Source organism: Phyllobates terribilis, unplaced genomic scaffold (genome assembly GCF_046119375.1).
Source record: "Phyllobates terribilis strain yellow unplaced genomic scaffold, ASM4611937v1 Scaffold_98__1_contigs__length_5973952, whole genome shotgun sequence".
NCBI classification, from domain to species: Eukaryota; Metazoa; Chordata; class Amphibia; order Anura; family Dendrobatidae; genus Phyllobates; species Phyllobates terribilis.
Genome location: NW_027362858.1, coordinates 5,001,038 through 5,027,994, shown reverse-complemented (window position 1 = coordinate 5,027,994; position 26,957 = coordinate 5,001,038). Strand labels below are relative to the sequence as shown.

Here is a 26,957-nt window from a genome sequence, read left to right as displayed (position 1 = left end):
ATCACAGGTCCTGTGCGCACAGAGCAGCCATATATGTGGTGGCGGCTCTGCAGGTGGAGGTATGTGGAGATTCCCCATTATTCTCTATATAGCCACCATACTCCGCAGCGCTGTACACACATTACTATCACAGTCCCCATTGGGGCTCACACCCTCTATAGACTTTATTCACACATTGCAATTGCATTAATTAAATTAGATTTCTACATTTGTGTGACCTCCCAACTGTTAGAGAAGATAAAGAGGGATAGATTGTACATCATGACATCTTAGGTCACGTCCATAACCATTCCTCTAACCCCTAACACCACCCATTACCATTTGATTCTACCTTGAAAACATAAAGTAAATGGACAACCCCTTTAAGGCCTCACTCTCACTTGCAATTAAATTGGTTGAATGCAATCCGATAAAAAATCAGATTGCATTCGGACCAATTTAATCCCATGTTTCTGTGCTCAGTTGCGTTTTTTTTTACAGCACCGATCAGATTGCGATTGGGCTGGAAAACAATCTCAGCATACTGCGATTGCGTGCTGGAATCGGATCACACGCACCCATATAATCTATGGGTGCGTGTGAAACATCGCACTGCACTCGGATAACACCCGAGTGCAGTGCGATACCCACCGATGCCAGCAGCAGAGGAGATGGAGAAATTGATTTCTACGTCCCCTCCGCAGCTATGCCGTGATCCTCTTCATGAGAGAGGATCGCAGCATGGAGCACTGACATTCGGCTCCCGCTCGCCGCAGAGCAGGAGCCGAATGTCATTAGCATATCACATCCGATGCTCTCGCAACGGATGCCATACGCTAGTGGGACCCCAGACTAAGGCTGTGTTTACTGCTAAATCCGTCCGTTGTTCTGTTACTTTGTAGGAATAGAGCAATGGAAAACAGACTGGAGATGGATTCACCATTAGATGCCCAGGAGTGGAGTTCGACTGTCACCACTGACTATAATGAGCTCCGTCAACTTTCTGTCAAGATTCCTATCATATTTCTCACCTAAGTTGTTCTTGTTCTTATAAATCCACTCTCAGGCCGTCTCCTCGGTGTTCCTCTCTATCCTCAGACCATCTCCTCTGCATTTTCTTGTTGGTCTCCTCAACGCTCCTCTTTACTCTCAGCCCATCTCCTCAGCACTGAGGCCATCTCCTCCATGTTCCTCTCTGCTATCAGGCCATCTCCTTGGGCTCCTCTCTGCACTCAGGCCATCTCCTCCATGTTCCTCTCTGCTATCAGGCCATCTCCTTGGGCTCCTCTCTGCTCTCAGGCCATCTCCTCAGTGCTCCTTTCTGCTCTCAGGTCATCTCCTCAGCGCTCCTCTCTGCTCTCAGGCCATCTAAGCGCTCCTCTCTGCTCTCAGGTCATCTAAGCGCTCCTCTCTGCTCTCAGGCCATCTTCTCAGCGCTCCTTTCTGCTTTCACCCCATCTCCTCAGCTCTCTTCTTTACTCTCAGGCCATCTTCTCAGCGCTCCTCTTTACTCTCAGGCCATCTCCTCAGTTCTCCTCTCTGCTCTCAGGCCATCTCCTCAGCGCTCCTCTTTACTCTCAGGCCATCTCCTCAGTTCTCCTCTCTGCTGTCACTCCATCTCTTCAGCACTGCTCTCAGGCCATCTCCTCAGTTCTCCTCTCTGCTGTCACTCCATCTCTTCAGCACTGCTCTCAGGCCATCTCCTCAGTTCTCCTCTCTGCTGTCACTCCATCTCTTCAGCACTGCTCTCAGGCCATCTCCTCAGCGATCCTCTCTGCTCTCAGGCCATCTCTTCAGCGCTCCTGTCTGCTCTCAGGCCATCTCTTAGCGCTCCTGTCTGCTCTCGGGCCATCTCCTCAGTGATCCTCTCTGCTCTCAGGCCGTCTCCTCAGTGCTTCCCTCTGCTCCCAGGTTGTCTCCTCAGCGCTCCTGTCTCCTCTCAGGCCATCTCGTCATTGCTCCTCTTTGAAACTCCCCGGCGATCCTCTATCCTCAGGCAATCCCCTCAGTGCTTTTCTCTGCTCTCAGGCCATCTCTTCAGTGATCCCCTCTGCCCTAAGTCTGTCCCCTCATCACTTTTCTATGCTCCCAGGTAGTCTCCTCAGCTCTTCTCTCTAAATAAGCTGTCTCCTCAGTGTCCCTCTCTTCTCTCAGGCTGCCTCATTCGCGCTCCTCTCTACGCTCAGGCTGTCTCTTCAGCGCTACTCTCTACACTCATGCTGTCTCCTCAGCTCTATGCTCAGGCTGTCTCCCCAGTGCTCCTTTCTACCCTCAGGTTGTCTCTTCAGTGCGCCTCTCTGCTCTCAGGCTATCTCCTCAGCGCTCCTCTCTGTATTTGGGCCATCTCCTTTCTTCTCTGCTCTCTAGCTGCCTCCTTAGTGCTCATATCTAACCTCAGGCCATCCCCTCAACATTCCTCTCCACTTTCAGGCTGTCTTCTCAGCCCTCCTTTCTACCCACAGGCTGTCTCCTCAGCTCTCTTCTGTACCCTCAAGACATCTCCTCACCATTCCTCTTTGACGTCAGGCCATCTTATTGGCATTCCTCTCTGCAATCAGGCTGCCTTCTCAGCGTTCCTCTCTTCCCTCAGACCTTCTCCTCAGCGTTCCTCTCTGCTCTCAGGCCATCTCATCATTATTCCTGTGTCCTCAGACTAGGGCTCATTACAACTTTGAACACCACAATGTGCCCTGTACCAGCAGAGAAGAGGTTTCCACTTTTAGTGTTCTGAACACAATCTACGAGCCTGTGTAACAAATACTACAATCAGCATTACTCACCTTCCCCTGCTCCAGTGCCGGCTCTCTGCTGCTGCTCGGGTCTTCTTTATAGGCTGCAGTGGTGATGTCATGTCTTTAGCGTGTGTGACAACCGCAGCCAGTCACTGAGCTCAACGGTTCATACTGAATAAATTGGCATCAGTTCTGAGATCAGTGGTTGACTGCAGCGGTCTAATGCGCTATAGTTATGATGTCACCTGGGCTGAAAATTTAGTATTTTAACAATTTTTTCATGTCGCCATTTTCTGAGACCCGTAACTATTTTCATTCTTCCATCGATGGACTGGTTTCAATAATTATTTCTTGTTTTCTTCGTTTTTGTTGATACAATTTTGGAGGAAATATGACATTTTAATAGCTTTTTATTACATTTTAATGTGGAATTGTGGTGATCAAAACCATTTTTCCTAGTGTTTTGAATTTATACCACATGGGAAAAAATATTTCAAAATTGTATTAATTCAGGCAGTTACGTGCATGGCAATACCGAATAATGTTTTCAATGTATTACATTTTGCTATTTACTTGGCGGGGGTGATATAAACTAAATTATTGTTTGTGTTTTTTTATATTTTGTCGTTTTTATATATATATTTTTCATTACTCTCCTTGTCCTGCCCGAATTTTTCTCCACTTCCACATAGTGCTATAACCATCTATAGTGCCCTATAAAGTAATAGCCCCCCTCTCAGTGCCATATACAGTAATGATCCTCATATTTGTTACCCCCATAGTTTTAGTGCCCCACACCACTAATAGGGTCGTTCTTCTCTTTTGCTGTAATCTATAGGATATGGTTGTAATCATTTATTTTTTGTAACACCAGAACTTAACACCTGAGCATGCACTGCACCCTCCTAGGTGCCACCATACCAGTGTTTCTTTATGTATTACCATATAAAACAGTGCACCCCTAAGACACATTGAAAGAACTGAGAGATTTAAACTTGCTTATAACATATAATGACAATGGAGACAAGCTTCAGAATATTACCCAACTATTTTCACTTTTTGGCTTTGTCAGGGGTGAGATGTGGAGTCCACGTTCTATGGATTGAGGGATGATTCCTGAACATTGCACCCATAGCTTATAGCAGTGGAGAATAAAAAATAGTTTTCTTGATCATTTTGAAACATACACTGTCTGCGCAATTATTAGGCAAGTGAATATTTTGACCATAACGTCATTTTTATGCAGATTTTCCAAATGCAAGCTATATAAACATTTGTTTATTGGATGAAGTAGACCAGGTGTTGTGTAGAATTATTAGGCAGCTTCTTTTCCTCAGGCAAAATGGGCCAAAAAGAGTTTTAACTGATTATAAAATCTCAAAAATGGTTAAAAGTCTTACAGAGGGATGCAGCACTCCTTAACCACTTCGCACCAGAGCCTGTTTTTGCCTTCGTGACCGGGCCAATTTTTTCAATTCTGACCACTGTCACTTTATGAAGTAATTACTCTGGAACGCTTCAACGGATCTCCCTGATTCTGAGAATGTTTTTTCGTGACATATTGTACTTCATGATAGTGGTAAAATTTCTTCGATATCACTTGCGTTTATTTGTGAAAAAATCGGAAATTTGGCGAAAATTTAGAAAATTTTGCAATTTTCAAACTTTTAATTTTCATGCCCTTAAATCAGAGAGATATGTCACACAAAATAGTTAATAAATAACATTTCCCCCATGTCTACTTTACATCAGCACAATTTTGGAACCAAAATTTTTTTTTGTCAGGGAGCTATAAGGGTTAAAAGTTGACCAGTGATTTCTCATTTTTCCAACAAAATTTGCAAAAACATTTTTTTAGGGACCACATCATACTTGAAGTCACTTTGAGGGGTCTTTATGACAGAAAATACCCAAAAGTGACACCATTCTAAAAACTGCACCCCTCAAGGTGCTCAAAACCACATTCAAGAACTTTATTAAACCTTCAGGTGCTTCACAGGAAATTTTGGAATGTGGAAGAAAAAAATTAACATTTAACTTTTTTCACAAAAATGTTACTTTAGACCCAATTTTTTTTATTTTCACAGGGGTAACAGGAAAAAATGGACCGCAAAATTTTTTTGTGCAATTTCTCTTGAGTGCGCTGATACCCCATATGTGAGGGAAAACCACTGTTTGGGCGCACTGCAGGGTTCGGAAGGGAAGGAGCGCCATTAGACTTTTTGAATGTAAAATTAGTTTGAATAATTAGCAGACGCCATGTTGCGTTTGGAGAGCCCCTGATGTGCCTAAACAGTGGAAACCCCCCACAAGTGACACCATTTTGGAGACTAGACCCCTTAGGGAACTTATCTAGATGTGTGGTGAGCACCTTGAACCCCAAGGTACTTCACAGAAGTTTATAATATTGAGCTGTAAAAATAAAATTTTCACATTTTTCCCACAAAAACATTTTTCATCCCTTAATTTTGCATTATCATAAGGGTAATAGCATAAATTGCACCATGAAATTTGTTGTGCAATTTCTCCTGAACGCATTGATACCCCATATGTGGAGGCAAACCACTGTTTGGGCGCACTGCAGGGTTTGAAAGGGAAGGAGCGCCATTTGACTTTTTGAATGTAAAATTTGTTTGAATAATTAGCAGATGCCATGTCGCATTTGGGGAGCCCCTAATGTGCCTAAACAGTGGAAACCCCCCACAAGTGCCACCATTTTGGAAACTAGACCCCTTAGGGAACTTATCTAGATGTGTGGTGAGCACCTTGCACCCCCAGCTGCTTCACAGAAGTTTATAATATTGAGCCGTAAAAATAAAATTTTCACATTTTTCCCATAAAAAATGTTTTTCATTCCCTAATTTTGCATTATCATAAGGGTAACAGGATAAATTGCACCATGAAATTTGTTGTGCAATTTCTCCTGAGTACGCCGATACCCCATATGTGGGGGAAAACCACTGATTTGGTGTACGGCAGGGTTCGGAAGAGAAAGGAGCGCTATGTTGGCTGGGATAGGCAGCAGACACCATGTCACATTTGAAGAGTCGCTGACATGCCGAAACAGCAGAAACCCCCACAAGTGACCGCATTTTGTAAACTACACCTCTCAAGGAATTCATCTAGGGAAGTAGTGAGTATTTTTTAATTTTTTAATTTATACCATTGGGCAGTGAAAAAAGCATAATTATATTTTTACCACAAAAAAATGTTTTACCCTCAGATTTTACATTTTCACACCGGGCAATGGGTAAAAATGGTGCCAAAATGTGTCACACAATTTCTTCTAATAGTGGCAATACCCCATATGTGGCTGTATCGTACCGCTCAGCCATACGGCGAGATCTGGGGGGGACGGAGAGCTATTTGACAATTGGAGAACAAATTATTGTAGAATAGGCATTTGGATTTGGGAGCACAAAATTTTCTGAATTTCTTTTGGGGGGCAAGGGCCATTTAGCTTTTCCAGAGCCTTTCTGCTACCAGTAACTTGGAAGTCCCTTATATTTTTAACAAATGACGGACCTGAGTGGGGACTAGCTTTTTTTGAGGACTGAGTTGAAGCTTTTATTGGGAACATTTTACGCAACATTTATCCGGCGCTCTAGGCTGAGCACTTACATTGGGGTTTCCATCTAAATTTCCAAGTGATGTAATTCAGATGAAACCCCTGCGGGATCCATTCACTGTAATGAGGCAGCAGAGTTACTCTGGACTCCTTCTGGCCCCTGTTTAGCGGTGTCCTTTTTTTCTGAAGTGCACAAAACTGTGGCCAACCGCACTTTTATGCACGCCTAAAACAAATGACACCGTGGGATCACAGGCCGGACGGCATCCACAGTGGCCTATATCTGCCTCATTACAGGGAATCTTCCATCATGGCTTCCGTCTGAATCACGTATTTCAGAGATTTACACGGAAACTCTGGTGTAAGTGCTCAGCGCAGAGCGCAGGATAAATGTGAGCAGAGCCTTACTGCGATCTTTGGGAGACATAATAAACAAATCTGTAGCTGGTGAAGAATTGGTTTTATTTATTTTTTACGCCGTTCCCCGTGCGGTATAAGTGATGAGATTACTTTATTCTTCGGGTCGGTGCGATTACAGAGATACCAGATTTATATCGTGTTTTTATGACTGACAGCTGTCACACACTAAGAGACGCTTTTTTTTGCAAAATCTAGTTTTTGCATCGCCATATTTTGAGAGCTATAATTTTTCCATATTTCGTCCAACAGAGTCATGTGACAGCTTGTTTTTTGCGGGACGAGTTGACATTTTTATTGGTACCATTTTTGGGTACGTGACATTTTTTGATCGCTTTCTATTCCGTTTTTTGGGAGGTAAAATTAACAAAAACCAACAATTCAGGAATTGTTTTTTGAGGGTTTTTTTTATGCCGTTCTGCGTGTGGTAAAAGTGATCAGGCAGCGTTATTCTTCGGGTCAGTACGTTTACAGGGATACTACACTTACTGTATATTTATCGGTCGACCATGACAGCACCACGAGAGAGGGAATCCGCCCACCAAGGACAGGAAACCTACAGGCTTAAAAGGGGGCGGCCCTCCCTCTCGCCTCAGCTTCCAAAAATACCTTAGAGTGGCCTTGGTCATAGGGGATGAAATCAGATATTTCCAATTTGCGGCCTTGCCATTCGGTCTCGCTATAGCCCCTAGAATATTTACGAAGGTGATAGCGGAGGTGATGGCTCATGTATGGGAACATAATGTGTTAATTATCCCTTACTTAGATGATTTTTTGATCATTGGAGACTCAGCCTCTCAATGTGTCTCCCATCTTAAATTGGTCTCCTCTATTCTGGAAGGCCTGGGCTGGATCCTAAATCTGGAGAAATCCAGGGTAGTCCCTTCGAGAGTACAGCAGTTCCTAGGTATCATGCTAGACTCAGACCTCCAGATGTGTTTCCTTCCAGAAGCCAAAAAACAGAAGGTCATAAGGCTGGTGGAAGGAGCTCTTGCGAACCCGGTCATGTCCCTTAGGGCTGCAATGTCCTTACTTGGTACCCTGATATCTTGTCTGCCGGGGGTAATGTGGGCACAATACCACTCCAGAGTTTTACAGTGGGACGTCCTACAGAATGAGGTCTCGTTACATGGGCACTTGGAAAGACTTATGTTCCTATCTCCCCGGTCTATTGACTCTCTACAGTGGTGGGTGAATTTAGAAAGCTTGTCTCGAGGAGTTCCCTGGGTGGTCAGAATATCTGAAATAATTACAACTGACGCAAGTCTACATGGATGGGGAGCTCACTTGGGGGATATGATTGCCCAGGGGTTCTGGTCGGATGCTGAGAGAGCTCTTTCCTCTAATACTAGGGAACTACTGGCAGTTGATAGGGCTGTTAATCATTTCTTACCATTCCTTCACAATAAGAACATTAGGATCCTGTCCGATAATAATATAGCAGTAGCTTATATTAACCATCAGGGGGGTACTCGTGCTGGATCGCTAATGAGAGTGGCGGATCATCTCTTTCAGATCTCGGAACACCATCTCCTCTCTTTAACAGCCCTCCACATCAAAGGGAAAGAAAATTCAAAGGCAGACTTCTTAAGCCGTCATTTTTTAAGGCAAGGCGAATGGGAACTAAAACAGGACATTTTTTCCCTATTAGTCCGGAAATGGAGTCTTCCGGTGGTGGATCTCTTCGCCACAAAGCAAAACCGGAAGACAAAGGTTTTTTGGTCCCTAGATCCGAGAGAAAGGCCCCTGACAGTAGACGCTCTCCAAATCCCTTGGAACTTCAGTCTGGCCTATGCCTTCCCACCGTTAAACCTTCTGCCTATGGTGCTAAGAAAGATCAGAGAGGACAAGGCAAGGGTCCTCTTGATCGCCCCCTTTTGGCCCAAAAGACCCTGGTTCTCATGCCTGAGGAACATGTCCATCTCGGACCCTTGGGTCCTGCCCGACGTTCCAGATCTCCTCAGCCAGGGTCCAGTGCTCCATCCGCGAGCTCCGGGCCTCCACTTGACGGCGTGGAATTTGAGAGGTCCCTGCTAGAACTAAAAGGTTTTTCCCAGAGTCTAGTATCTACTTTATTACATAGTAGAAAGCCTGTCACTACCAAAATTTATGCAAAAGTTTGGAACAAGTTTTTATCTTTTTCTAAATCTTCAGTGGATAAGGGAGCGCCAATTGGGAAGATTTTAGAGTTCCTACAAAGGGGCTTCGTCTGACCTCACATTTGGGAGAAGGGTGCTCCAAGCCGTGGTCCCTCCCTAGAATCTTCATCTCTGCAATTCTCTCATGGTGCTGTCATGGTCGACCGATAAAGAGATTAGTTACTTACCGGTAACGGGATTTCTCGGAGACCATGACAGCACCCTTATATTCCCTCCCTTCACCCCTTTTTGGGAGCACTTCTTATCTGTTTTCATTCTTTATTCTCACACATTGATGTTGTAAGAAAATGTATATACTGTTTGTTTCATGATTATGTTGCTATGTCTACTAACCGGGCGGTCCTCTCAATGCTCTGTAATTCAAACTGAGGCGAGAAGGAGGGCCGCCCCCTTTTAAGCCTGCAGGTTTCCTGTCCTTGGTGGGCGGATTCCCTCTCTCGTGGTGCTGTCATGGTCTCCGAGAAATCCCGTTACCGGTAAGTAACTAATCTCTTTTTTTTATGTTTTGGCGCTTTTACACAATAAAACAATTTTATAGAAAAAATATTTTTTTTGCATTGCTTTATTCTGAGCGCTATAACTTTTTTATTTTTCGGCTGATGGAGCTGTATGGCGGCTTTTTTTTTGCGGAACAAGAAGACGTTTTCAGCGGTACCATTTTTATTTCCATTTTGCTTTTTGATCGCATTTTTTTCCACTTTTTGTTTGGCGATATGATGAAAAAGCATATTTTTTTGCTCCGTTTTTTATTTATTTTTATTACGGTGTGCACAGAAGGAGTTAATTAGTGTGACAGTTTTATAGATCGGGTTGTTTCGGACGCGGCGATACCAAATATGTGTACTTTTTTTGGTTTTGCATCAATATACGGATTTATTGGTTTAATATTTTTTATTTATTTTTAGTTATTTTGTGATTTTTTTTTAACCGTTTAAAAACATTTTTTTTTTACATTTTTACTTAGTCCCTGTATGAGACATTAATTTTTATTTTTCTGATCACTAATCTCATGTAATGTAATAGACATATATTACATTACATGAGATCTTTGCTGACTGCTTCACAGTCAGTGTGTTCTGCCAGGCTTCAGCTGCAGGCTGAGCCAGGCAGGACACCATATATGGCAGATCTGGAGGTGGTCATGTGACCTACAGCTGCCATAGCAACGCCAGGTCCTGGAAGGTATAAGGGGGCCGTCGGAGAGGTAAGTGGACGACCCCCTCTCCTCCTGCTGTCTTCTATATGCCGCGATCACTATAGATCGCGGCATATAGAAGACAGCAAAGGGTTAACATCACTGGGACCTGATCCAATCAGGTCCCGATGATGTTCCCTGTCAGAGCTAATGCTCTGCACCGGAATCGCAGCGCTTGCAGGACCCTGGGGGTCCTGAGCGCTGCGAGACCACCCACCGTTTTTAAACGTCGGCGCTGCACAGAGCCCAGAAAGCGCCGACGTTTATCTACAGTGGGCCGTCGCGAAGCGGTTAAATTGCTCAGATATTGGGTGTGATCACACAACCTTCAAAAGTCTACAGGGTCACAAAAGAAAAAAAAAAATAGCATTAACTGCTAAAGATTTCAGGAGACTCAAACTTGAAGCGACCAGGAAGATATTATCCTCTTGAGCTGTCATATTCCAGAACTGCCGCCTCTCTGGATGCCCAGAAGTACAAGGTGTTCGGTGCTCAGAGACAAGGCCGAGGCTGAATACCGAACACCACTGAACAAGACTCAAGAAAAAACTTGGCCAAGAAATATCTGAAGACAGATTTTTCAAAGGTTTTATGGACTGATGAGAGTGACTCTTGACAGACCAGATGGATGGGCCCGTGGCTGGATAAGTAATGGGCACAGACCTCGACTTCGACTCAGACATTAGCGAGGTGGAGATGGGCACTGCTATAGGCTGGTATTATTACAGGTGAGCTTGTTGGACCTTTTCTTTCCAGAACTTAACGTGGAAATAAATAAACCATTAACATATTTTATTGGCTGTACAAAGACTGTTGCGTTCTTTATATTATTAAATTACCGTATTTTTTGGACTATAAGACGCACTTTATTCCTCAAAAATTTTGGAGGAAAGTGGGGGGTGTGTCTTATAGTCCAACATACATAAATACTGTGGCTGTGTGTGGTGGGGGATGTGGGGGGAGCGACAGCGGCAGAGAAGCAGGGCACTGGATGCAGCAGCCGCCTGCTGTAGCCTACACTGTGCCCGCTACTAAAGAAAATGAATATTCACTGCTCCCCACGCCCATGGGCATGGGGAGTAGTGAATATTTATTTTCCTTAATAGCGGCACACTGTGCCTGCAGTGTGGCTCCTGGTATGTATGGCACCCTTCATCCCTATAAGTATGGTCCCCCTCATCCCTCTTCTTGGTATGTATGGTACCCTTCATCCCTGTATGTATAGCCTCCCCCCTCATCCTGGTATGCTTGGCACGCCCTGATCCCCATCACGCTGCACACAAAAAATAAACAATCACACTCCCCTCCTCTCTCCTCCAGCGCTGCATCCCGCTCTGCTGCCGACAGGATTCTCACTGTGTGAGCTGCACATGGCGTCCCTGACATGCGCCCTCACACAGTGATCTGCTGTGCCGAAATAGTCACTGCTCCCCACGCCAGGACTGTGTGCGTGGTGAGCAATGACCATTCATTCTCCTTAATAGCGGGCACACTGTAACTTCAGCGCATCTCCTGCTGCCGCTCTGCCATGCATGCCAGGATGGTGGATTGGGGTGCCATGCATACTAGGATGGTGGATTAGGGTGCTATGCTTACCAGGATTTTGGATTGGGGTGCTATGCATACCAGGATGGGGATAGGGGCCACTTATTACAGGAAGAAGGGGGCCATATATACCAGGATGGAGGATATTAACAGAATTGGGGGACATTACCCCTATAACAGTGTCAGCAGCAGACCCCTCCCACTTAACAGAGCATAATGACCACATTTTTTGCTTAATTTGTTTTTTTTTATCTTCCTCCTTTAAAACCTAGGTGCGTCTTATGGTCCAGTGCGTCTTATAGTCCGAAAAATACGGTATCTGACTTATTTTATAACTTCCGTAATCCCAACTGATAACACATAGGTATCTCTATCTGACCTCAACATGTATGAAGTGCTCTACCACATTATTGCTTTATACCAGCATCACAATGCTATTAATTTTTTTATTACACAGAATTTTATATATTTTACACCAACTCATCTTCAATTCACTCAGATTCCCACAATATGAGATACTAACAATTTATCTATATAATTTTCCTAGAGAAGAATGGATAGAGACAAAAAGAAGATGGCGGAGAGGATATTACACCTCACCCTAGAGATCCTCTTCCGGCTTACTGGAGAGGTGAGAGATTCTGATGACGTCACATTACATCATTCTTATCTATGGGAATAACAGATGGACAGAACTGGAGAGGTGAGGACTCTGGAAATGTCTGGAGGGAGATTTATTAATGTGTCTCTCCATAACCAGAGATTAATCATGGGGCCTCCATCTCACCCCCTGATACATGAGGACATCAATGACCAGAAGATCCTAGAACTCACCTACAAGATGATTGAGCTGCTGACTGGAGAGGTGACACTGCTGGGAATGCTGGGACTTTATACAGTAATGCTATGAAGGGATCGAGGGGATGACGGTATCATTGTATGTGTCAGGTTCCTATAAGATGTCAGGATGTCGCCGTCTATTTCTCCATGGAGGAGTGGGAGTATTTAGAAAGACAAAAAGATCTGTACAAGGACGTCATGATGGAGGTTCCCCAGCCCCTCACATCTCCAGGTAATAGACAGGACTAAATACACACGGCCTATAATTATCTGTATGTAAAGAATGAATTCAGTCCCTGTATGTGTTTCCTCCAGATCGATCCAGTAAGAGGACAACACCAGAGAGATGTCCCCATCCTCTTCTTCCACAGGACTGTAAACAAGAAGATCCCAATGTTCCTCAGGTAGATACAGAGAAGATGTCATGAGATGTCTCCTATGATGTGTAGACGGCTGTAAAGGTCTTGTGCTCAGTCTTGTTTTATCCACCAGTATTATGTTTTATATTTGTGTAATGAGAACGGTGGAGATGACAAGATTAGAGCTGATCATAGAGGTGACTTCTCCATCTGTTTTTGACTTTTATAATATTTGTTTCAGGGTGAAGATCTGATCCATATTAATACTACAGAGACATATGTGAGGGGTGATGAGCGGTGTAAAGAGGAGATTCCTACATATGACTACCCAGGTGAGTAGTAACCACTGAATACAGAGAAGTCACAGATTCTTCTCAGTCACCGGCTGTGGCTGCTTTATCGGTGGTGTAGTCCGGCAATATCACAATCGTGTGATCACCATTTTGCCGCTCTACCACAACATTCTCCTCCATCCAAAAATGTTCACATTACTTTGTGTGATTGTGAAAGACATTTTCTGTAGAACTTACAACCTGGAGGATCCACCTACCCCCTGGGATTAAAAGACTCTGTCCGTTACCTGCCCAGATCTGTAAACTGCAAAGCCAAATGTCAGCATACGTAGAATGTGCTGACAAGTGAGAAAATCACTTGAAGAAAAATTATGATGGACCTCTTAGAGGAAGCGAAGGGTAATGATGATGTTGGCTTACTAGGTGCCTGATATCTTATTAGATGAATCCACCTTCTGTGCTGCTGAATGTTCTCATATGGTCCCTACAAGACCAGGTCCAGTCTTTCTGACCAAACTTCACTTTTATGAGATACAACATTAAATGTGCAGTGAGGGCCAAGTGTGAATTTCTGTATAATAACAACAGAGTTTCCCTTTATCCTGAGTTTTCAAACCAACTAACTTCAAACAGAATTGTGATATCCTATACAGAAAACATTACACCTGTGCCATGATATATCTCTAAGCTGTGCATGGCTGATGGGTGTAATATACATTTATTCACGCCTGCAGGAGATGTGTTGGCTCCAGCCCTGGTTTCATGGATTCACCCCACGTCATAAATTACATTGTTTTTGATCCCAAAGGAGTTCAGATTACTGCACAATCTCTCCTGAAATGGGGGCGCTAATACTTTCTCTACTCTTCTGGTCCGGACTCATAGTAGCTCCAATGGTCCACCATAAATTAATGCGTTTAGTGAGTTTAGAGTTGGAGCTCTCCTTACATATATTATTGTTGGGGATGTAACATATCTTTTAATCTGTCTTTTTTTTACAGGTTCATTTTGTATGATAGTTTGATTGTGGTGGGATTGGCCTGCCTCACTTATGTGTCTCTGTAACGCCCTGGTAGTCTTTCAAAGAAGGTCTCCATTGCCTCTTCCCAATGCCCGAGGTCTAAATTTAAGACCCCTCAGCTCTGCACTATTTTAAAAAGTTCTCCTTGAAAGTCTAATATTTCTTCTTGAAACTCATCTGACAGAAAATATTGTCCCTTACGATAGTTTAGATTCCCAAGAGCCCCCGAGCCCCATACTCCAATTACCCCAGAGAGGTTTCACCACAAGTTATTCATTTTTCTCTGATGAAGACTGTTGAGTTTGATCATTTCAGTAGATGTGTTATTGTCTATAGTCACAGTTTTTGACTTCAGTAGTTAGTGCCCAAAATTCTCTGATTTAATCTCTTCCTGCAGCCAGTTTTCTGTTCCTAATCAGGACCCATTTTTTAAATCTGACATGTGTCACTTTATCTGGTGATAGCTTTGGAATTCTTCACAAAGGATAATGGGAAACAAATGGACCTTATAAATTATTTTCCAACTTCTTTTGAACCCGACAATACCCTATATTCGTTTGTACACTACTGTCTGGGTACATAGCACGGATAAGGAGGGAAGGAGCGCCATTTAGCTATTTGAATGCAGATCTTGCTGGAATAGTTTGCAGACACAATGTATTGGGGGAACTGTTTATGATCACCTGGCAGCTCAAAACATGGCCACCACGAATAGGCTTGGCTCTATCTACTCCATTTTCCAGATCCCAGGGATTGCCTTTCTCATCACCCTTTAACCCCAAGAAGAATAGTCAGGTAGCCGGGTCATAACCAAGAGGGCAGAGAAAATACAAAATCAGAAGACACAAGAGTAGTCAGTAAACGGGCCGAGGTCACAACAGGAAACAAATACACAAGCCGAGAGCTGAGCACAGAGGACTGAACCAGAGGATAACAAGGCTGTATCTGGCAGCTCCGGCAATATTCTTCAAGCTTTAGTAGGGTGTGGTGCTTTCCAGTTGGCTGAAGCAGGGAGCAGATTACTCCAGCTGGACAGCACACGCACCCATACTGCCAGACTGGATGGTACTACAGGTCCCAGGCACCCTAATCTTAGTGGCTGGACAGAGCCTGTGCCACCCAGAGCTTTTGGTTCCGACATCTCCTCCATCATCAACACCACCTGCAGAATGAATAAGGCGGCGCCTGGTGACAGAAGGAGACATCGGGGGAGCAGATCCCAGAGGAGATGGGACACATCATTTATAGAATCCCTAATATAACAAAATGGCAGAAAACCAGAGCAGTGCAAATCCCCATAAAGTGTCTCCATTTTGGAAATTATAACCCTTAGTAAATTTATCTATAGGCGTAGTGATTATCTTGACTCCACAGGCACTTTCCGGAAATTGGCAGGCAATGGATGTTGGAGAGTGAAAATTGCACTTTGGCCATTTTATTACCCAACACATAGTGCCCAGATTGTGCTTCAGGAGACACACACAGTAAATGAAGTGGGTACTTGTCACTATAGTAATGCCAAATACATGGATGCTTGTGACAACACCGCTTTTCTTCTTAATTATGCCAAACATGATTTCTGATTTCCAAGAGCAATATACCTTTTTATTTTTATGTTGACTTTTTTAACCTGTGTTCTTCTTTGGTTGATTAACACAGACTATTGTTTGAATAATACTGAATGTTAACACTTGAGTTGAGATGTACTGCAACTTGTTGTCTGCAAATCTTGCAAGATAGGGACATGGAGCAATACTGTTTGATAATATACTAATTTCATATTATACCAGCCCAGCGAATTGTTGATTTGTCGAGCAATGGAGGACAAACTATGCAAGTTGATTAAATGCTCAAACAATGAGTCATGAGCTTCTTCCACCTTCATCCCTAACCCTAACCCTTGACCTGTGAATGATGGTTGCAAAGACAATTGTGATCTATAAAAAGGGGGTCTCTGCCTCTATTCGGTGTCATTCTACAGCATGTCAGCTTAGGGGACTTCGGTCCCAGCTGGAGGAATACAGATCGGCTCCATTGACCATTGCTGAACCCTCAGAGACGTATTGAAGAATCCAGGTAGGAACAAACAGTTCACCTGGCCGCAGACCTCACTGCTCTCGGTTAGTTTCCTAAGCTTGTCGTTACCTCCTCTCTTTGGGGGCCAGCCAAAAGCGGGGGACCACTGGTGCCGGTAGTTGGCTCTGGAAGCCCCAAAATCGCAGCTGTTCTATCCCAGGCGTGCCAGCGGAAGGGTGAGGACTCTGTAATTTGCACCATCTTGGGTACTTGCTGGGACTGTTTTACCTGTTTATTGTTAGAACCCTCCTGTTTGTTTTTGTTTCTATCTTGTGTTTTGCGGTCACGTGACCATCTTCCTATATATTCCAGCTCCGCCCTTCTGGCTTTGCTGGACTTCAGTGTTGTTTTGACTGTCTCTCTAGCCAGGTGCTTTTGTGCCTATCTATCTCTAGTTTGCTTGGTCCTCTGGACCTCTAGTACTTTTGTCAGTTTATCTTTTGCTCTGCAACAACTTCTGTTAGGAGGTGTCCCATTTTTGTCCCAGTCCTTAGTTCTTTTAGGGACCCCTCCCTTTCTCTATAGGTCTCCGTTCAGACTAGCCGAGGACGAAGGCGGGTCTGTTCTCAAGGAACAGGTTGCCGCTACAATGTAGGGACTCAGCTTAGTCTTACTGTAGGGACAGCTCTCCCCTTCTTTCCCTAGTTTATGTTGCAGATCATAACAGTAAGTCCAGCCCAAACAAAAACCTTAAGGAAAGAAATCCGGGGATCAGTATGGTTTCTGTTCAAGATTTGGCTCAACGCCTGCAGGGATTGTCTCTGGAGTTGTCCGAGCTCCGGAAACACGGGAGTAGCTGTCCTGGGGCGCATTTTGTCGAACCCAAGGTAGGACTCCCTGATATTTTTTATGATAAACAACAAGATTTTTTTTCCTTTAAAAATGCTTGCTTATTATATTTTCGTTTGAGACCAAGGTCCTCTGGGAATGAATCACAGCGCATTTTGTTTATCATGTCACTTTTGCACAAGGAACCACAGGGGTGGGCCTTTTCTCTCCAACCTAATGATCCGTGTTTTAGGTCAGTGGAGGATTTTTTTTCTGCTATGGGGCTATTGTATGACGATCCTGATCGAGTCTCATCTGCTGAGACAGAACTGAGGCGTTTGAATCAGGGGTCAGGTGATGTTGAAAATTATTGTACACACTTCAGAAGGTGGTCCTCAGAAGTGAAATGGAATGATTCGGTGTTAAAATGTTTTTTTCTTGCTGGTCTAAGTGAAAGGGTTAAGGATCTGCTGATTGCATTTCCCGCACCTGAAACCTTGGAGGAAGCCATGCAATTAGCTATACGTGTGGACAGGAGACTGCGTGCCAGGGTTGTTGATGAAAAAATTCCTGCAATGGCAGCTCCTAGTCCCCAGAGGGTCTGCTCGGACGGCGGAGAACCGATGGAGTTTGGGGTGATGTCACTTCGCTCTCAGGAAAGAGACCGCAGGTTTTCCAAGGGATTGTGTTTTTATTGTGGTAAAACTGACCATTTAATTAAGAACTGTGAGCTTTGTTTAAGTAAAGAAAAAAAAAAGGTCAGTTACGCCCGTATTGCTTGTTTGAGCTCTAAGGGAGTATTTCTTTCAGGGAGTACCTCATTGCAGGAAGATTTGATTGAATTTCAGGTATTTGTGGATTGTGGTTCAACACTTAATGTGATTGATAAGGGTTTTTTGGAAAAACTTAAATTGGAATCCAAACCTTTGTCATCACCTATTTCTGTGATTGCAATTGATAACACTCCTTCGAAACGTATTACTCGCAAGGTTGCTGCATTTCCCCTCACTATCAATGGCATTCACCAAGAAAATTTGGATTTGGTGGTATTAAATAATTTACCCTCTCCAGTCGTTTTAGGTTTGCCTTGGTTAAAACTGCACAATCCTTTACTGGACTGGTCTACTAATGAGATTAAGTCTTGGAGTCCTAAGTGCTATGATAAGTGTAATGGTCGCATTGCGGTTGTGGAAAAAGGGGAATTACCTGTACCTATTCAGGATTTTTGGAAGTTTTTTTCAGAGGAGGAGTCGCAAGTTTTACCTCCTCATAGGGACTATGATTGCACCATTGAGTTTGTTCCTGGAGCTACTCTTCCCAAGAGTCTCTTATTTAATCTGACTATCCCTGAAAGAAAGGCCTTGGAGGAATACATACAGACGAGCTTGGCTGCTGGTCATATTAGACCTTCTAAGTCGCCTGGTGCCGTTGGATTTTTCTTTTTGCTAAAAAAAAGGACGGCGGTTTACGTCCATGTCTGGACTTTCGTGAAATTAATAAGATTACCGTACGCAATTCCTACCCATTGCCGTTAATTCCTGACTTGTTTAACCAGTTAGTGGGGGCCAAGTGGTTCTCTAAAATTGATCTCCGGGGGGCATACAATTTGTTACGAATCAAGGAGGGTGATGAATGGAAAACTGATTTTAACACTCCAGTAGGTCATTTTGAGAATCTGGTGATGCCTTTTGGTCTTACCAATGCACCCGCGTTTTTTCAGAACCTTATTAATGACATCCTGAGACCTTTGATTGGTAAGAATGTGGTTGTGTATTTGGATGACATTCTGATTTATTCACCAGATCTGGAGTCTCATTGGCAGAGTGTACGTGAAGTTTTGCAGTTATTGAGTGATAATTCACTCTTTGCTAAGCTGGAGAAATGTGAGTTTGCTGTGCAGAGAATTAGTTTTTTGGGCTACATTATCTCCAGCGAGGGCTTTGAGATGGACCCGGTGAAGGTTCAGGCTGTGCAGAATTGGCCTAGACCTATTGGTTTGAAACCAATACAGAGATTTTTGGGTTTCGCCAATTATTACAGGAAATTCATTAAGAATTTTTCTATAATTGTTAAGCCGCTGACCGATCTCACCAGGAAAGGTGCGAATACGGTCCAGTGGACTACTGAGGCCATTGAAGCTTTTGTGTATCTCAAGGAGAGGTTCAGTTCTGCCCCTATCCTTATGCAGCCTGATGAGACCAAGCCTTTTTTGGTCGAGGTGGAGGCTTCTTCGGTGGGGCTCGGTGCAGTTTTGTCGCAGGAGAACAAGGATGGAGTACATCCCTGTGCTTTTTTTTTGAAAAAAATTTCAGAGACCGAACTTAATTACGATGTTGGTAATCAGGAATTGCTGGCTATTAAATTCGCGTTTGAACATTGGTGTCATTTCTTGGAAGGTGCTAGATTTCCTATTCAGGTTTTCACAGATCATAAGAATTTGATCTATCTGGATGCTGCCAAACGCTTGAATGCCCGTCAAGCTAGGTGGGCACTTTTTTTTTCTCGGTTTAATTTTTCTGTTACCTATATCCCTGGTACTAAGAATGTTAAAGGTGATGCTTTTCTCCCATGGTTGGTACCGAGGAGGAGGAGAGCATTTTACAGGAAGGAGTTGTGGTAGCAGCATTGGACTCCGTTTTGGAAGATGGGATTCTGAAAGCCCAAGAGGATGCCCTATCTAACACTCCTCATGGGAGGTTGTTTGTGCCTAGAACCTTTAGGAGAGAGTTGTTTGTGGAGTATTATGAGTCTCGGTTGGCAGGTCATCCAGGAATTTCTGAGACTAAGAGACTTATCAGTCGCAGGTTTTGGTGGCCTGGGTGGCAGAAGGAAGTCATCAAGTGGGTACGTCAATGTACGGTGTGTGCTGGGTCAAAGACTTCACATACCCCTGCTGCGGGGTTGCTTTGCCCTCTGGTGGTTCCTAGTGCGCCTTGGACGCATCTGGCAATGGATTTTATTACTGACCTTCCTGTGTCCGAGGGTTTCACTGTCATCTGGGTGGTCGTGGACCGTTTTAGCAAGATGTGTCATTTGGTTCCATTCATTAAGCTACCCTGCGCTAAGACACTCGCTAAGGCGTTTGTTAAGGAAATTGTCAGGCTCCATGGCGTTCCCACTGACATTGTTTCTGATAGGGGACCTCAGTTTGTGGCTCGCTTTTGGCGTGCTTTTTGTGACAGGTTGGGAGTCCATTTGTCATTTTCGTCTGGTTATCATCCTGAGTCTAATGGACAGACTGAAAGAAAGAACCAGGATGTTGAACAGTTTTTGCGTTGTTTTATGGCGGACAATCAAGAGGGGTGGTCTGAGTTTCTGCCACTCTCAGAATTTGCTCTTAACAACCATACATCCTCCTCTGCTGGGTGTTCTCCTTTTTTTTGTTGTACTGGGAGACATCCGTCTTTTGGTTCGTTCTCCAAATTGGGGTCGGCGGTGCCGGAGGAGGAGAATTTTTCCGGTGATTTGGAGAGAGTTTGGACTAATGTACGTTGTAACCTTCAAGAGGCTAACAAAAAGTCCAAGAAGTATTTTAACAGGAAACGTAAAGAGGTTTTGTTTACTGTGGGTGACATGGTTTGGTTGTCCTCAAAGAATCTGCGTTTGAGGATTCCCTCTAAAAAATTGGGTCCGAAGTTTGTGGGGCCATTTAAGGTGCTTCAGGTGGTTAACCAGTCTGCTGTTAGGTTGGAGGTTCCCACCTCCTGGAAGATTAATCCTGTGTTTCATGTTTCCTTGTTGAAAAAGGCTGATGTATCGGATAGGGAGGCCACTGTCAGAGTTCCTCCGGTGGTGGAAGACGGCGAATATGAAATTTCTCGTATCCTGAATTCCAGAGGGCATAGAGGGAGATTGCAGTATCTCGTCGCTTGGAAAGGTTTCGGTCCTGAGGATAACTCCTGGGTAAAGGCAGATGATGTCTCTGCCCCTAGACTTGTCAGAGCTTTCCACAGGAGATTTCCGGATAGGCCTGGAGGATCTGGAGGATCCTCATAAAAGAGGGGGGTACTGTTAGAACCCTCCTGTTTGTTTTTGTTTCTATCTTGTGTTTTGCGGTCACTTGACCATCTTCCTATATATTCCAGCTCCGCCCTTCTGGCTTTGCTGGACTTCAGTGTTGTTTTGACTGTCTCTCTAGCCAGGTGCTTTTGTGCCTATCTATCTCTAGTTTGTTTGGTCCTCTGGGACCTCTAGTACTTTTGTCAGTTTATCTTTTGCTCTGCAACAACTTCTGTTAGGAGGTGTCCCATTTTTGTCCCAGTCCTTAGTTCTTTTAGGGACCCCTCCCTTTCTCTATAGGTCTCCGTTCAGACTAGCCGAGGACGAAGGCGGGTCTGTTCTCAAGGAACAGATTGCCCGCTACAACGTAAGGACTCAGCTTAGTCTTAATGTAGGGACCGCTCTCCCCTTCTTTCCCTAGTTTATGTTGCAGATCATAACATTTATTGTCCGCTTTGTGGTTCAATAAACTATTACCACACTGTTTTACCTGCACCCTGTGTTGTCTGAGTAGTATTACGCCCACGGAAGACCCGGTGTCTTCACAATGTTAAATATGGTTTGGGCACACTGCAAGGCTCAGAAGCGAAGGGAAGATTTGACTTTGGGAGAGCGGATTTTGCTGGATTGGTTTATGGATGAGTAGAAGTTTTTATTGGTATCATTTTTGCCTACATAATAATTTTTGATGGCTTCTTATTCCATATTTTGGAGGCAGAATGAAAAAACAGTTGAACACCACGTTATACTGGTTCATCCTATGAGATTTTCTATTATACTGTGACTGTCATTCTATCAATAACTTGCCATTTCTACAGACACTTTAAGTAGAAATGTTCAAAAATTACATTTCAAGGATATTTTATTCAAAAATAATTGTTTCTTATTGTTAACAGACAAAGTAGCATTCTGTAATGCTAAGTATGTAAATATGAAGTATGAAATATGACTAGCATTACTGCTGTAGAAAATAGAAATAAATGAGAAATTGTAGCACATAAATTGGCCAATTCATGTGTACCTGACAGCTGCTTTAAGGTGTTTCTTGATGTCAGGACCCTACCAATGTGAATACCTCTCTAAGGGACATCCGTCTGCTTATGTGTGGGAAAGTAAGATTTTCTACAGCAGTAATGCTATTCATATTTCATATGTCATATTTACATACTTAGCGTTACAGAGTGCTACTTTGTTTGTTAATTGTATATGGAGGTAGCTTCTCCTAGTAAGCACCTGTTCACACCTATTTCTTGTATTGGAAGTGCCGTTAGAAACAGAAAAAACTATGTTTAAGCTTTGACTGAGCACTCCACCTCTATGCCGCAGGTGGTTTTAATTGCAGTAAGATCTTGCTTTCCCACACATAAGCAGACGGATGTCCCTTAGAGAGGTATTCACATTGGTAGGTCCTGACATCGAGAAACGCCTTACCGCGCCTGTCAGGTACACATGAATTGGCCAATTTATGCGCTAAGATTTCTCATTTATTTTTATTTTCTACAGCAGTAATGCTATTTCATACTTCATATTTACATACTTAGCGTTACAAAGTTCTACTTTGTTTGTTAATTGTATATGGAGGTATCTTCTCCTAGTAAGCAACTGTTCACACCTATTTCTTGTATTGGAAGTGCCGTCAGTTTTTTCTGTTTCTATGTTTTTTATTCTTGGCAGATGACTGTACCAGGAGATCAAAGGGACAGCTGACATCTTCAATTTTTAAATCAGATGATCTTCAGATTCCACGGGATACAATTGAAGTGAATGCCATTACTCCAGATATACCATCATCCCTTCACAGCAAAGATCTATCATCTAATCCTATGAAACAGGTCCTGTCTTCTGATTCATTACCGACTACTAAGGAAAATCAAAATAAAAAAATAAGCATTACAAAACGTACTGCTCCTAACACAAAGAAGTCATTTTCATGTTCAGAAAATAGGAATAGTTTTATCCTTGAAAAGTCTATTCTTAAGCATCAAAAATTACACACAGCTTACAACAGATTTTTTTGTTCCAAATGTGGGAGATGTTTTAACCAGAAATCAGACTTTGTCAAGCACCAGAGAATTCACACAGGGGAGAAGCCTTTTTCATGTTCAGAATGTGGGAAATGTTTTAACCAGAAAGTGCATCTTGATCGCCACCAGAGAACCCACACAGGGAAGAAGCCTTTTTCATGTTCAGAATGTGGGAAATGTTTTAACCGGAAATCAGACTTTGTCAGGCACCAGAGAATTCACACAGGGGAGAAGCCTTTTTCATGTTCAGAATGTGGGAAATGTTTTAACCAGAAATCAGACTTTGTCAGGCACCAGAGAATTCACACAGGGGAGAAGCCTTTTTCATGTTCAGAATGTGGGAAATGTTTTAACCAGAAATCAGACTTTGTCAGGCACCAGAGAATTCACACAGGGGAGAAGCCTTTTTCATGTTCAGAATGTGGGAAATGTTTTAACCAGAAATCAGACTTTGTCAAGCACCAGAGAAATCACACAGGGGAGAAGCCTTTTTCATGTTCAGAAAGTGGGAAATGTTTTAACCAGAAATCAGACTTTGTCAAGCACCAGAGAAATCACACAGGGGAGAAGCCTTTTTCATGCTCAGAATGTGGGAAATGTTTTAACCAGAAATCAGACTTTGTCAAGCACCAGAGAATTCACACAGGGGAGAAGCCTTTTTCCTGTTCAGAATGTGGGAAATGTTTTAACCAGAAAGCACATCTTGAAAACCACCAGAGAACCCACACAGGGGAGAAGCCTTTTTCATGTTCAGAATGTGGGAAATGTTTTAACCAGAAATCAGATTTTGTCAAGCACCAGAGAATTCACACAGGGGAGAAGCCTTTTTCATGTTCAGAATGCGGGAAATGTTTTAACCGGAAAGACTATCTTGATGGCCACCAGAGAATCCACACAGGGGAGAAGCCTTTTTCCTGCTCAGAATGTGGGAAATATTTTAACCATAGATGGATTTTTGTTGTACACCAAAGAACTCACACAGGGGAGAAACCTTTTTCATGTTCAGAATGTGGGAAATGTTTTAACCATAAATCAGATTTGATTAGGCACCAGAGAATCCACACAGGGAAGAAGCCTTTTTCCTGTTCAGAATGTGAAAAATGTTTTACTTGGAAAGCACATCTTCATAACCACCAGAGAACTCACACAGGGGAGAAGCCTTTTTCATGTTCAGAATGTGGAAAATGTTTTACCCAGAAATCAGTTCTTGTTAGACACCAGAGAATTCACACAGGGGAGAAGCCATTTTCATGTTCAGAATGTGGGAAATGTTTTAACCAAAAATCAGATTTGATTAAGCACCAGGGAACCCACACAGGGGAGAAGCCTTTTTCCCGTTCTTTATATTTTTAATCCAAAAAATTTTCATTGAGCTTTTTTTCATTAGTTTTTTTGATAAAACAAGAAACCAGTACGTACAATAATAAAATAACATACCATAGGGATGACATACATGCATCTCTCCTATATATCCTTTCAGGTGGCCCATTACCGTCTGATAACTTTCAGTTACTATATCTTACAATTAACATTCCACATTCTTGAAATCTCTTATATAGCCATAATATTGTAATAAACATTATAATCCTATACACATATAGGTGGGCTATATTACCCATACCACATGTTAAGGAATTCCAATGAAACATTAGACCTCGCCAATACCCCCATTACCACCCATAAATCAAATAGTCTCTCCAACAATAACCCTCTTGATGGCATTCTAGGTGTATCCAACCATAATCCGATAATATTATTTATCTTATTTTTGAGTTCACTCATTTCTGGAGGTGAGGGAGTAATCCATTTGGATGCTATATGTTTCCTAGCTTGAAATAAAATACGTGAAATCCCTATTGAAATTGGGTCAAATTCCATATCATCTTCTAAAATACCTAATAGGCATTTTTTGGGTCTGGTTGAATATCTATTTTATATACCCTCTTTATAATAGACAAAAAACTCCTTTCCAGTATTTACCTAACTCCCGGCATTCCCATAGTGTATGTAATATTTGAGGTCTACCTATGATGTCAATTACAGGCCTCTCTCATCTTTTTAAATGGGAGAACTTGCACAATTCGTGGCTGATTATCGTATTTTTCGGACCATAAGACGCACTTTTTTCCCCCCAATATTTGGGAGGAAAATGGGGGGTGCGTCTTATGGTCCGAACCTTACCTGCGGTGGTGGTAAAGTGGGATCGCAGGGCACTCCAGGAACGCGGCGGTGGCGTCGTCGTCAGCGGCAGCAGAGATGAGCGGCTGGGGCAAGCAACTGTGCCTGGCTGGTACTGGGGCTGGCGCCGGTGTCGGGCTGTGAGCGGTGTGCGGCCTGAGAAGATTTTTGATGTGCGTGGCCAACTTCCTAGAGCTGTGATCTACAGGAAAATGGCCACCGGAGCTACCGGTCCGCGCATGCGGCGGCTCGGGCGGCCATTTTCCTGTAGATCACAGCTCTAGGAAGTTGGCCGCGCACACCGGAAACCTGCTCAGGCCGCACGCCGCTCACAGCCCGGCGCCAGCCCCAGTACCAGCCAGGCACAGTTGCTGGCTCCAGCCGCTCACCTCTACTGCCGCTGACGACGCCACCGCCGCTACTTCCACCGCGTTCCTGGAGGGCCCTGCGATCCCACTTTACCACCACCGCAGGTAACGTTCGGACCATAAGACGCACCCCCCATTTTCCTCCCAAATATTGGGGGAAAAAAGTGCGTCTTATGGTCCGAAAAATACGGTAATCAGCCACGAATTGTGCAAGTTCTCCCACTTAAAAAGATGAGAGAGGCCTGTAATTGACATCATAGGTAGACCTCAAATATGAGAGACAAAATGAGGGAACAAATACTGAAAATCACATTGTCTGATTTGGAAAGAAATTTTTTTCAAATTTGGGTGGAAAATAAGTGTATGGTCAATTACAAAAGTTCATCTCCATACTTTGTTATATATCCTTTGTTGGCAATGCCAGAGGTCAAACGTTTTCTGTAAGTCTTCACAATTTTGGCACACACTGTTGATAGTATGTTGGCCCATTCCTCCATGCAGATCTTCTCTAGAGCAGTGATGTTTTGTGGCTGTCGCTGGGCAAAAAGGACTTTCAACTCCCTCCAAAGCTTTTTATAAGGTTTAGATCTGGAGACTGGCTAGGCCACTCCAGGACCTTGAAATGCTTCTTACGAAGCCACTCCTTCGTTGCCCTGGCGGTGTGCTTGGAATTATTGTCATGCTGAAAGACCCAGCCCCGTTTCATCTTCAATGCCTTTGCTAATGGAAGGAGGTTTGGACTCAAAATCTCACGATACATGGCCCCATTCATTCTTTCATGTACACGGCCCCAAAGCATGATGTTACCACCCCCGTGCTCACAGTAGGTATGGTATTCTTTGGATGCAACTCAGCATTCTTTCTCCTCCAAATACGACAAGTTGTGTTTCTACCAAACAGTTCTACTTTGGTTACATCTGACTATATGACATTCTCCCAATACTCTTCTGAATCATCCAAATGTTCTCTAGCAAACTTCAAACGGGCCCGGACATGTAATGACTTAAGCAGGGGGACACGTCTGGCACTGCAGGATCTGAGTCCCTGGCAGCTTAGTGTGTTACTTATGGTAGCCTGTGTAACGTTGGTCCCAGCTCTCTGCAGGTCATTCACTAAGTCCCCCCATGTGGTTCTGGGATTTTTGTTCACCATTCTTGAGATCATTTTGATCCCACGGGGTGAGATCTTGTGTGGAGCCCCCGATCGAGGGAGATTATCAGTGGTCTTGTATGTCTTCCATTTTCTAATTATCGCTCCCACAGTTGATTTCTTCACACCAAGCTTCTTGCCTATTGCAGATTCAGTCTTCCCAGCCTGGTGCAGGGCTACAATTTTGTTTCTGGTGTCCTTCAACAGCTCTTTGGTCTTCACCATAGTGGAGTTTCGAGTGTGACTGTGGACAGGTGTCTTTTAAACTGATAACAGGTTCAAATAGG

The 26,957-nt window shown here is 43.5% G+C and overlaps 1 protein-coding gene across 1 annotated transcript; it reads left to right on the top strand.

Moving 5' to 3' along the window:
- On the top strand, positions 1-25,056 carry LOC141198609 (uncharacterized). The gene is made up of 7 exons (XM_073663042.1): positions 1-59; positions 12,143-12,226; positions 12,356-12,460; positions 12,544-12,667; positions 12,751-12,839; positions 13,036-13,126; positions 22,626-25,056. The coding sequence occupies exons 2-7, from the start codon at positions 12,149-12,151 to the stop codon at positions 24,326-24,328; spliced, it is 2,190 nt and encodes a 729-aa protein (XP_073519143.1). The 5' UTR covers positions 1-59; positions 12,143-12,148; the 3' UTR covers positions 24,329-25,056.
- Positions 25,057-26,957: the final 1,901 nt, after the last annotated feature.

Bases quoted from the DNA above. Each gene is read 5' to 3' on its own strand.
- LOC141198609 (XM_073663042.1), top strand. From the start codon at position 12,149: ATGGATAGAGACAAAAAGAAGATGGCGGAGAGGATATTACACCTCACC. The intron at 12,227-12,355 runs GTGAGAGATTCT...CTCCATAACCAG, and splicing joins TCTTCCGGCTTACTGGAGAG to AGATTAATCATGGGGCCTCC. The intron at 12,668-12,750 runs GTAATAGACAGG...TGTTTCCTCCAG, and splicing joins CCAGCCCCTCACATCTCCAG to ATCGATCCAGTAAGAGGACA.